The 13,340-nt window shown below is 38.7% G+C and overlaps 1 protein-coding gene across 1 annotated transcript in view; it reads right to left on the reverse strand.

Annotated features, from left to right (window-relative positions):
• Positions 1 to 13,340, reverse strand: part of FAM135B (family with sequence similarity 135 member B) — a 139,212-nt gene that overhangs the window by 100,863 nt on the left and 25,009 nt on the right. Inside the window, exon 2 of the mRNA XM_059867520.1 lies at positions 12,301 to 12,380. Coding sequence (XP_059723503.1) covers positions 12,301 to 12,380 — 80 coding nt within the window. The remainder of the gene's footprint in view (positions 1 to 12,300; positions 12,381 to 13,340) is intronic.

Below are 13,340 nucleotides of genomic sequence, written 5' to 3' on the forward strand. Positions count from 1 at the left end.
GGCTGCAATACTAGAGTAAAAAGATTATGGCTCAGAGTTGCTGGAGACTGATTTTATCACTTTCTGCTCTGACACAGGAAGCTGTAGTGAGCCAACTGCTCCACTGAACTCCCCACTTTACATGCAGCCCTCAGAGGAACATTTAAATGGCCACAGTGTAATTTCAGGGAGTTTTATGATCTTACCAGTGGAGGGGGTTGTGGAAGCAAATTTTACTACTCATTATGACTTCCCACACAGATATGGAAGGGGAAGAATAAGTTACACATCATCTGCAGTAGAACGTGAGCTTTTACCACCTGTCTGTAAAGGCCAAGTATGTAATTTTGAACTTCCTTAGTTCCTGTTTCCTAGTACATCATTTTTATGCTACCAGCTACACAATTTAAAATCAAGGTGAGACCATGGGTTTTCCTAACATTCTTCCCCAATCTATCAAACAGGATAAGCTATTTAAGCAACAGTTTATCTATTAAATAAGCAGGACCTATTTAAGCCAACAGAATTGTTTGTAAGTTTTAAGTAATAAATCAGCATTTTACTACACATGAGTCACTGGGGAAAGTACCTGCTTCTGAGAGATTTGGTCATACTCACAAATATTACATTATTTATAGGGTGGAGAAAGTTGTTTGCTCATGACATAAGAGAGCAGAGCCAAGTTTACAATATCCTAGGTATAGAAAGGAAGAAATCAAAAAGCTAAACGTGCTTTGGTTCCCTCAAACCTTGCCCCTCTTTGAGCCATTTGACTTGGCATCATGCTTCAAGTATATCCCATAATTTCTGCAAGTGAAAAGACAATGGAAATTGTGAATCCCTGCCCAGGATACAACTTGTTGGTAATTCATGAAAGGGGTGAAAACTCTGTATGAAATCCAAGGCAGAAAGGGTGGTTAAGTGAATCTATAGACAAACAGATATTACTTCTGGGTGAGAAACCTGTAGGAAAGCAAGTGCTGATTTTCAGCACAGTCTGCAGGCTCCGTGGTGTCACACCAACAGGCAATGCAAAGAGGATGAAGAGAGTCTGAATTGTTCTATTCCTCAGCATGTTACACAAACCTGATGTCTTCCTCAACTGAGCCCTCTAACTTCTTGCCCAGTTTGTTGTAGTGCCATCTTTGTCTTCCCAAAGATTCCCTCAATGTTTTTGTTAGAGTGAGAGCAAGATCAGGTCTTGAGGCAGGAAGAGGCTCAAGGCTGTCATTCACTCTCTGTGAAAATGGATCCCAGGCAAGGAAGTCTACAGCAAAACTGGAGTTTTCCCCCTGGGACAAATGGTCCAATGCCAGGACTGACCAGTGCATCTAAGCACACTTTAATTCCACCACACACACCCCATCTATTCAATTTAAACATCAAATTCAAATGTAAGCACTTGAAGGGCAATCTCAATCCAGCAAAAGTGCTTATGCCTAAATGGAACAATTTGTTTACACATTTTTCACACACTTAATGGGTATATAGGGCAATTGTAAACAGAAAATTGAAATTGCTGCATTCAAATCCATATTTGTTGTTCAATCTGATCGTGACAATTCATATGTAAAATCATAAACTCATAGGATGGTTTGAGTTGGGAGGTACCTTTGAAGCTCACCTAATTCTAACTTCAGTGCTTTGAGCAAGGACATCTTTCACTTGATTATGTGGCTAAAAGCCCTCTCTAACTGATAGTATCTGAACTTTTTACCTTCTTTTAGCAATGAGAAAAAGAAAAAGAAAATTAATACTAATTAAAACTGCATGAGTGGACATCATATGTCTCTGATTACAGCTGCTTGAAAGGCAGTGAGTGTTCCAGTTGTTTCTACTATAAAGTTATTCACAGAAAGCAGGACAATACCTTCTCTGAAGAGGAAATGGAAAAGAAAAAGAAAAACTGAAACAAATGAGAAACCTAACCCAAAACAAATAATTCCAAAGCACCTGCCTTTTTTAAAAATCAATATTGAATATACTTCAAATATGTCACAATTCACATACTGGAGCTGTGCTGTGAACACAAAGCACTGGCCAAAGTTAAGAGCAGGTTTAGGTTTAGAGCATTTCAGACTAGCTATAAAAATGTCCCGTCCTGGACATAACAGAATTCCTGCACAAGTCATCCATAACCTTCCCCTCTTGTGGCATCATTGCCTTACCTGGGACATAGCTTTTCTTCAGATGGAATATTCTGAGGCAGCTGCTACAAAGTGTATGTCTCTAGCTATTTGGATTCCTTTTGCTTATCTTACATGTTTGGAAGGTTATTAAATTATATAAATATTTGTATCTCTGAAGCAGTGTCATCATTTTACAGATAAGACACAGATTTTCCTGCTGTGTGTGTTCCCTGTTTGAACATCTAGACTGAAGGAATTTTTCAGAGATGTTCCTGACAGTGATATCAATGGGAAATTAAACCAAGCAGCATTCCTTAGCTAGAATAGTAAATTAAGCAAGTCCTTCTAAAAGGCCCTCATACACACTGGAAGGCACAGAAAATTCTGTAATTTCTCTGATTTAAGGTTACATCTCATACATAGTGTTAAGCTTCAGAGATACTGACCACAGAGTAATGTCCTAGAGATCTGTTAATACCACAGAATGCTGAACCTCAAATTAAATTCCTGGTTTGTCAAACTTCACAGCCAGCCTCCATTTCCCAGGATAATTTTTTTGTAAATTTTTGAAATTTATGGTGAAAGTATAGTCATAGTATTAGTCTTGTGAGATATAAAAACAAATCACTACACCACTTCCACAACTTTATTTTCAATTAATAAATTACCGTGCCACTACAGAAGGAAAATGTTAATTCCTTTTTTTTTCCATGATAGAGTTGATTATTTTTTTCTATTAGTGCCAGAAACAATTTCTAAGAAAAGAATAAGACAGTTGTTCTCACTTTGGAGTCTTCTCCTTGCTGTTTTTTTCATCCTGGAAAAATCTTCGGGAACATTATTTAAAATCCTGAATCAAGATGCCATCTTTGATTATTTGCTGAGAAAGACAAGAGCACCATCTTCTTTCTGTGTTGACTATGTCACCTTTCCTATCTTTCATTATAACTTGCCTGATTTGCATAGATACATGAAGGCAAAGCTGCAATCACAGCCTTTTTGTGACAAGGCTTTTGCAAGCACAATGAAAATGTCTCTCTTTGCAAAAGTTCCTGCAACCTCTTTTATAGTAAATGTGCAGAAATAGGTGTGATTCAACTCATCTTAAAATAGATATGTTAAATTACTCCCTCAAATTACCTGTTTCTCTCCTCTGGCTATAAAGGGAGACTGATTGATTAGCTTAGATAGAGACACCCACAGCACAGATTTCAGCACTTAGATAAGATTATTTTTACCCTTAGCTACAGGTTTCCAAGGCTTCTTCCATCTTGCAGCCATAACTCAAGCTACAGATGATTTATTGCCTGCCCTTCCAATATAGCCTAACATATCATTACAGGACAACTGTTTGCTGCTGGTATAGAAAGCTTGGTGAAATAAGGTTTGCTAGAAAGCTAATTTATAAATCATGCAATACACCCTCCCCAGGGAAGAACCATTATTACCTCTAGCTGGTCAGGGTATATACAGACATGTTGCAATGAATGACCATTGACTTCTTACTTAACAGCTGCTACTTAAACTGACATCTAACTGTCATCTATGGATCTCAGGTTACTTAAATCCTACTTTTTAAGATGTTCTGCATCCCACAGTCACTAGGAAATCCTGACCACCTGTATTTTCAAGGAAACATCACTCCCTGAAACATCTGTAATCTGTTATGATTTCCCAAGCAGGACACTGGGACATATTGCACCATCCATAATTTTTTTTTTTAATAAAGTCTTAAAAATAGTTGTAGTCCCCATACAAAAATACAGTTGTTCCTTCCTGAAACTCAAACATTTTAATTACTATTAGACCCCAAACTCTTTCATTTCAGATGATGCTGACACTTTATATTTATCAACTTGGTTGTGTAGCAAATTCTTTATTGCAGAATTACCTGCTAAATATGAAAGTAAGACATGAAGAGGTGGAGATTAATGAGAATTCAATCATGCTAAATTATTTTCTTACTGGAGAACCCAGTAAGAAAATAATTCTAACAACTGGCTCCAGACATGCTGCATGCTCCTTCATATAATCCCTCACTCTCCTCTGCATTTTAGATCCATAGAAGGTCATCCCTTAATTGGTGATTCACAGCCTTCAGCAAAGATGCCTGTCCCTTTCTTGTAGGAGTTTAACTAACTAAAATAAGTAAAAATGAGCTTTTAGAAAAACAGAAAGATGACAGCAGAAAAGAGCAGATGACACCAATCTGGGCAGAAGTGTTGGTCTGAGGGAGGGTAGGAAGGCTCCAAAAAGGGATCTGTTCAGGCTTTATCCATGGACCTCAATTGCATGAAGTAGTGAGGTGGGAATTCCTCTTTTCTCCCAGGTAACGAGTGATAGCACAAAGGGAACAGCTTCAAGTGGAGTGGGGGTGTTCAGATTGGATATTAGGAGAAATTTCTTCACAGAGAAGGCTGTCAAGCACTAGAGGAGGCTGGCCAGGGAAGTGGTTGAGTCATCATCCCGGGAGGTATTTAACATCTGGATGTGGCTCTGGGAGACATGATTTAGTGGTGGACTTGGTCATCTCAGGGGTCTTCTCCAAACTAAATAGGTTCTAGGATAACACTCAGTTGTGCTATTTACCTATTTCTTAGGTAACATAAATCCAGCACAGGAACATCTTCTGCAGAATTTTCTAGTGTTTCCTAGACCTCTGTTCAGTGTGTCATAGTCCCTCTGATACATCCTTCCTCAAGGAAATCTGAGGGTATTAGAGCTGCCACTTACATATGATACTGCTCCAAGTTCACCCTGACTTCATGTGATGCAGGACAAACTTTCAGTTGTATCTGTCATATCTCCAGAATGACAATATACCTGCTCTTCAATCTAAGTCCTAAATCTGCTGCACCAACATTCCAGGCACTTGAAGCTCCCAGGAATTTACAGCTTCATGAACCACCAGGACAAACCCTGGCTTTGGTTCTGATGACAGACTTCAAGGAGCTTTGTTAGTAAAACAGGGTTTTTTAATAGAGTTCTGGGTATATTTTGTGGGGTTTTCTCCTCCTGTGATATAGATAAGAATTGTATATGTAGGTTTGTAACAGTTGATTGTCAAGATTTTCATAATTTGTTGCAAGCTGTCCAGTTTTGTCACCTTTTTGGCACTCAATGAACATGAAATATCAGACCTTACTGCAGACTTTAAGCTGTGATTTGTTATTTAGTTTCCCATTTTGACATCCCATTTTCAAGTACCTTTCTATTGAAACTGGCATGTTCCAGGCTGAACAAAAAATAAATAAAGACTGAACCAATACTGCTAAGTAGTGACTTCTGAAAATTTAGGCTCTGAAATCAACAAACCAGGGTTGAACATGACACATTTATCCTCATGTACTGAGTTGCAAATCTGGCTTTAAGGAAGTTTGAAAACCCAGTTGCTGAAGGTTGAAAATGCACATTCTTTGGCAGAGGAACACTCATGCAAACCCTCCAGGGCTAAAATAAGCCTACTTGTAAAGTGCAAAGACAACATTTTTCAGGCATGAACTCATGCAATGTATAATCATTTTCATATTTAAATGTTTGAAGAGACTTGTTTTAATTTTGAAATATTATGTTTAGCATATTTATATTTAGAATAAATGGAGATGTTACATTTCTAAAGGAGACACCGTAATTTCAAAATTGCTTGATCAAAAAGTTCAGGGTGTTTTCTCCCTCAGTGTGACTTTTGATTAAAGCTGCACATTTCTGAGAGGAATTCTTTATCTTAACCTTGCCTTTTGACATTTTGTGTTGGCCTCATGGAGAGACTTATATAAAGCTACCTCTCTACCCATGCATAGATTAAGTGATGATAAAAAGCAAAATGTCCTATTAATTTCCTTGTATGAAGGATCCTAACATAAGTACAGTCTCTTATCACTGATTTGTTCTATAAAAAACAAGGTTCATTTCTCAGTGATGCTGAAATTTGAGATGAATTTATCACTGATTTGTTCTATAAAAACCAAGGTTCATTTCTCAGTGATGCTGAAATTTGGGGTGATGGAATAACTGACCTGCTTGGGATCAGCAGAAAGTTTTCTTTCTTAAATGCTTAATGTTTTGTTAAAACAAAGAGCATCTTTTTTTTTTTTTTTTTAGTGTTTATTTCTGTTTCTAAACTCACTTAGTTCCTTAAGAGCCTTGTTTAGTTAGAAAATTCATATCTGAAAAGAATTCTGTTCTTCAGAAACTTGTGTGAGCAAATACTCATTCACTGTGTTTATATAACTCTGTAGCTGCCACTCCATATATTTATTCCAAATATTAATTCAGGTGGCAAAAATCTCTGAGTAAAGTATGGGACATTACAATAGCACATAGCTTTTCATCACTGCAGAAAACAAGGCAGCTGTTGTCTGGGTGCAATTTGCCTACTGAACTGGTGTGCCTCACCAATGTTTAGAGCAGTGATGGATTTTAAAGGAATCCCAAGACTGAAATTTACATCAGAGTGAAGGCAGCAAGAATCACTGTGTGGGGAAATTAAAGACATGTAAGTGAACCTGGAAGAGAAGAGGGCTCTGTGAAGGCCAGCTCACACTGGAGAGGAAGGTGTGAAACTGCTGCATGGCCAATGTTACCCCAAAGGTGAAACTCATCCTTGGCCCCAAGCACCAGAAATACTGTGTTGGCTCTCTACATATGAACAGCTGGATTCTGTCCCAGCCAGGCCTGCACTGATGCTGAAGTTTTGTGTTTCAGACTCACTGTCCAGGGGAAGAGACTTGTGGCCTGTGTTGGTGCTTGCAGACCTTTCTTGGTTTTGGCTTTTTCCACTTGAGAAAGGTCTCAATTCTTTCGCGGTCTCGATTTTGGGTTGAGATGCTGTTCGGCACCTCCAACACTGTGGGACCTACTCCATTTCCATCTGGGTGATATGACCCCACTTCTGCAGGGGGGAATTGAGGGTTTCCAGCTTATCTGAAGGTCTACAATGGAAATTCTTGTTGCCATAAATAGTTTTCAGCTTCCATCCTTTGAGGCATTTGTGAAAGGCCTTGACTTGAAGATGACTGAGACATGCACACAGAACTATCACATCAGTCAGAAAGATCTATTGTTTGATACTCTTCTTTTTTTTTTTTTTTTTCTCTGTTTCTTTCTCCTTTTCTCTTGGACTATAATGGAATTACTTCTCATAAGATTGTGAACTAACAAGTCTTAAGATGTCTGATCATAGAATTATAGAATGATTTGGGTTGGAAGGGAGCTTAAAGATCATCTCAATTCAGCTCCCCTGCTATGGTGAAGAACAGCTTCCATTAGACCATGGACCCCATCCAGTCTGGTCTTGAATGCTTCCAGGCATGGGCTCATCTCTTATGGCCTCACAGCTGAAGTTTCCTAAGACAACTGGTCCCCAAAACACCTTTTCTCACATTGAAGTGCACTCTGGATATAATTTGTATTTATCAGGTATGCTTTATTTTATATAGAAAATGGCTATTTATTTTCAGATTACTTTTAATAAGTTTTGAAAATAAACCCATTTGTTTGCTAAAGCATAAATTTCTACCCCTTTTCTTCATACTTCAAAAACAGTAACCTTACCTTCACTTAATGGAGGAAGAAATTACCTTTCAAAAAGTTATTGAGAGTAATGACTGCAATTTCCTACTGTTCCACGAGTCATGGTGCTGTTTCTCCTTGCTCTAATGAGCAACTAACTGCAACTGTTTGTTTTGACTGCATTAAGAAGCCATTTACAAGGAAAGGTTTCTCTTTAATAATCAAAGCAGAATTCCTTAACTGGGAATTGCTCTGAGACAGTCAAACATCACTGCTTGTTTATTAAAAACAGGCACAAACAGTTAATTATGGAGCATATCAGAAATGCAAATAGCCTTTCAAATTATGTCTTAGGTGAAAGGTCACCACAGATTTAATTAAATAATTTAATTTATAGGAAAAGGAATTCAGTGTGGATTATGTGAACTTGTATAATTCAGAAAGAGGTTACAGCAACATCCCTTGTTTTAGGGACATGGGTTAGTGGAGTTTAATGTGTTAGGGTAATGGTGGGACACAGGAGATCTTTTCTAACCTAAATGGTTCTATAATTCCATGACTTTCTGATGCTCCTACTTTTTTTTTCTTTGCATGTCACAATCGAGATTGTGCTTCTTCTTGTCACCTAAAGTCAGGCATTCCATTTTATGAAAAAGCATAAAATTGTGGGTACACAATTTTACATCACCAATAAAAAGAGTCAATGTGTAATGGCAATCACAGCTGCTTTTTCTTGACTTGTCTGGAAGAAATATTGTATCTTATCTCCCTGACTTTTATGAGAAAAAATTAAGGAAGAATCTAATTTCTTGGCTGTCCCTGGCTTTCTGCACTTTCAAACAATAACCCAATTTAATTGACTAAAATTAGATGGAAGACTTCTACAGGCCAATAAAGATTAGCATAGCCAGTGATAATTTTTATTAAATACTTTGTATTGCTTGTAATTATGTTTTCATGTCAAGTTTTCAAAAATATTTGTCTATTTGGAGTATTGAGAATTGGTAATGTGATACTTCTGGGTGGAGAAAGAAGGACATTAGGACACAAATCAAAGTCCTGAGTCATTTTTTCAGTTATATGCCATGCAAAAAAAAAGTTTTTCTTAATGTTCACCCAGCAAAACATTTTCCTTGGCCTGTAAGGCAAACAAGTAGGCAAGCTGGAAGCAAGTGAGTATTGCTGGTTGCAGTACATGGGAGTGAGACAAACTGGGTTGAAAACTTACCAAAAAAGCCAATTGCAGCTTTCACAATTAAAGAATAATTCATTTTCAAAATGGTAATGCACTCCAGTGGTGTGTAGAGTACTGCAAAACACTGCAGAAGAGATGGAAATTTATTTTCTTTCTGAGATTGGGTTTATCAGGCATCTTCAATGCTGTAATTCACCCTCTAGGTCTCTGTTGGCATTAATGCTGCCAAGATTTATCCCCTGCATGCCATGTTCTTTAACTTGTCCTCTTCTGTACTGTTCTGGTCTCCATCTCCCCCCTCTTTCATACAGTGCAGAACATCAAGATAAAACACCTAATCCTGACTGTTTCTGAGCATTGCTCTTTCTCCCAGTGTTCTGAGGAATGAGCAAAAAAAGATGGTTTATATACATGTTTTTAAGATAAGCTCCTGCAGTTTTTCAGCTTGTGCCTGTGGCCTGGAAATCAATGAATGACTGTATGTTCACTATTTTCATGAATCCTTGCCCCAAAATTTATACAGTAGCTTAAAACCTTATGCTGGACACTTAGTGGGTCATAAGACAACTCAGCCAAGGAGTTAATTATACAAATTATAACTGTGAGATGGCATCTTCACTTTCCTGCTCCTGTGGTTATTCATGCTTGGGTCCCACAGGCTCAGCCCACTGCCACCATCACATGGTGACATTAACAAGCCACGCTGCTGAAGAGCACCAGAGGCCAAAGCCCCACAATTGCACTCAGGAAGGCATTTCCAGGGTTTAAATTCAGGCTATGTCTGCATTAACTCAGCCCTGTAGGAGGGGTGCTGAGGGAAATGGAGTTTGTGCTGTTATGAGCTGTACATGAATGAGCAGAGCATCATTTCTTCACAAGCCCAAAGCAGTCTTCAGTCATGGTATCTATTAAAAGACAGGAAGCTGAATTTCGTGGGGGTATAAAATGTGCATGACAGCAACTCATGCACAACAAGCCTTGCTCCTTCTCTCCTTCTCATTGCTCAAAAATAAGGACTATAATCTGGAACATAAGTCCTCTGAGGAGCAGATGAGGGAGCTGGAGTGGTTTGGTCTGGAGAAAAGAAGACTCAGGGGAGACCTTTTCATTCTCTACAACTTGAAAGGAGGTGGGGGTCAGGCTCTTCTCCCAAACAACTTGTGAGAGGACAAAGGGATATTACCTCAAGTGGAGTCAGGGGAATTTCATGTTGAATATAAGGAAAAAATTCTTCCCTGAAAGAGTGGGTAAGCATTGGAACAAGCTCCCTGGGGAAGTGGAGGAGTCACTATCCCTGGAGGTGTTCAGAAAACAAGCAGAAGTGTCACTCCACTGTATGGCTTAGTGGGCAAGGCAGTGTTCAGCCCAAAGGTTGGACTTGATCTTGGAGGTCTTTTCCAGATTTTATGATTGCATGATTCTGTGAAAAGTCCCCAGCCACCAGTCCTGTCTTGTCTTTAGGGAAACACGCCTTGCTAAAAATGCTTAGGAGTATGAATGAAATGTAAATGTTTTTGCAAATATATTTATGTTCACAGCATACTGCTGCTCATGCACCCTGACTCAACACAAGCTAATGGTCAGGATGAGGGTGTAAGTGACCACACCACAGGGGCTCCTGGGCTCCAGCACAGCTCTCCTGTGATTTGACTTAGCCACACAGCCCACTCTCTTCCTAAATGTTACACAGGATATGGATAAACTGAGGACCACATGGTAGGTCACCAAGGCTTCCTGCACAACCTGCCAGTCCCATGTCACAGATGGAATTCTGGAGTTCTTTCTGCTCACATTTGGTTGGTCACCACCAAGGGACTGCCTAGCACAGACTGCAGCTTTCCTTCTGCTGAATTATTGTAAACTGTGAGGGTTTTTGCCTCTGTTGCTGAAAACATCTAGTGGGAAGCAAACATTGCTAATGCTGTCAGTTCCCAAGGTTTTATCATAAATCCTGTACATTTAATAAAATAAAAAGCCATGTGCACTGGAAGATAAATACTGCCTCCTATTTATTTTGTATACTTACATATTTATATATTTTATTACAGCATAAATTCACAGATTTTACTTTATGAATTTACATAATCATTTCCAAAATAAATTCTCAGTTTTCACAGATCCTACGAACCCGATAAGGGAAAGATTAAAAATACTTCCTTTAAACTGAACTCATGAATTCCACTTATTTTATAGTCATTCTTGCTGGTGAGGTAGGAGTTTATTCACAATTTTATATCACCCTTGTTTTGTTGTAATGCTATTTTAGTAGGAGTGTCTTATTGAAACATGCCCAGCAATTTAATTAGCCCTATCCCAGGTATCCACATACTGAGAGAGATCAGTGGCATGAAAAAAAACCCACATTATGGCCTGTGTACCTTTAAGTTCAGTCCCATTAAATAATGCTCTCTTGCAGATCTATGAAATCAATTAGGAAGTACTTGCAAAGATAGCCAAGGAGAAACTGTTTAAATCCTTAATGGCTTAAATATCCCTTGTCTTGATGTTAGCCCTATAAAGCTATTAGAGCCCAGTCTGGATTGCATCAGCACCATGAAAGTCAAGTGCTAATCCTGGAACTGCACTGCCAGCCTCGCCTCTCCCCTGCCCACGTGTCTAATTGAGTTGTTTCCAGAAGAAGTGAAAGAATCTTCAGTATTTTCTCAGTGCTGAAGATGTATGAGGGAGAAGTAAATACTATTTTTTTTAAAAAAGTAAATACAAAACATAGTTTATTCTGAACAGGAGTAGTTTGGCTTTTTTGTTGTTTGTTATTGAGTGTTTTTTTGCCCCAAGAAAGTAAAGTTCTAACTGTCTTCACAGGAGGTTATTTCATTAGTTTAAGATTACTTATGCCAGAAACCGCTGTAATTTGAGGACTTTTCCAGAAATCTAAGGAACTTCAGGGGATTCTGGATATGCTAAGGGCAAATTATGTTGTAAAATAATACTTTTCTCCTTGAGAATTTTTCACAAGATGTTTTTCTAAACCTAGACTAAATTATCTACATATTCATTGATTTTCCAAGAAAATTTCGTTATACAGCTTTTGAGTTTGGGATTTCTTTTTATTTTTTTTTTAGGTGATTTTCTCAGCTGTTGGTAAATTAATTTGTGTTTTATAAAGCCTGTCTAATAATTTTGCATTTTAATTGAACAAGACTTCCAAATTGAACAAGACTTTTTTTATTTATTAAAAAAAAATGAGAGAACCTTAAAGACATAAATTAATATTAAACTGGAAAATTGTCAGCAAGGAACCACTTAGAAGAGACTTGGTTTCAGATCAGATGGTGAGAAATTCCTCTGCTTTTCTGACAAGCCCAATACCAGACACAAATCCTTACCCAAAAAGAGGTGAACAATACTGATCATTAGGGAAAACCAGGTTTGGATCTCAGCCCAGGCTCACCTGTTCCCCACACAGTCTCCTTCTCCATCCTACCCCACCTGCAGTCATGTCACATTCCTCTGGGACCTGCTTACCTGTCTGTCCTGCAATGGTAGCAAACAGCCTGTGGGGAATCCTGGATGGGATCTTCAGTCCAGCTCTTATCTGGTAATACCTGGAGAGAAAGGATGAAAAATTACACTCTGCTAGAAAAGTGACCTCTTGATCCAAACTGAAATTCTGTGAGAGCACATCCTGGGCATCTGCACCCAAAAGGGCTCAAAAGAACAGGCATGTTCAGGATCTTTTCTGCATTTTAGCTTTAATTAAAGTGGGTTTAATCTGGCCCTTTCTATTTTACACCAGGCAGAGTGGACACAATGGCCTGATGTGTGATTAATGAAGAAAGATTGTGAAAAGCACTTGGCCTCCTCTAGGAAAAGGAGACATGGAGAAATTTCTATGATAAAATACCCCGATATCAGACAAGGAGTGACAAAAATTTAATACAAAATGAAACAAAACCAGAAAAAAACAACCAAAGAAACAACAAACTTTGGTGGAAAGACAACAAAAGTGATAATCTCACATCTAGGAACATTATTGCATATATTATGCATAATAATTGTAACTCTGCTGTTCCATGGTGAGTGTACCTTATCAAGAAAATGTTAGCATTAATCACTGGTCCAGAGAAGGTGTGGAGTCTCCCTCACTGGAGATATTCCAGAACTGTCTGGACACAATCCTGTGCCCTGTGCTCTGGGATGACCCTGCATGAGCAGGGAGGTTGGATCAGATGGCCCACTGGGGTCCCTGCCATTCTGTGATTCTGTCAATCACATCTAAACCAGCTGTATTCTGGTTGTTTTCTATCCCATAGGGCATCCCTGCATTAGGTGAAGGAAGACAGAAAAAGAAAACAGCAGCAATTTCACTGGTCTAAGTTACATGGAATCATAGAATACCCTGAATTGGAAGAGGCCCACAAGGATCATCAAGACCAACTTCTGACCCTGCACAGGACACCCCAAAAATCCCTCCATGTGTCTGAGAGAATTGTCCAAACACTTCTTGAACTCTGGCAGGTGCTGGGACCAGTTCCCTGGGGAGCCTGTTTCAGTCCCCAAAACAT

The sequence above is a fragment of the Haemorhous mexicanus genome, chromosome 1 (genome assembly GCF_027477595.1).
Source record: "Haemorhous mexicanus isolate bHaeMex1 chromosome 1, bHaeMex1.pri, whole genome shotgun sequence".
NCBI classification, from domain to species: domain Eukaryota; kingdom Metazoa; phylum Chordata; class Aves; order Passeriformes; family Fringillidae; genus Haemorhous; species Haemorhous mexicanus.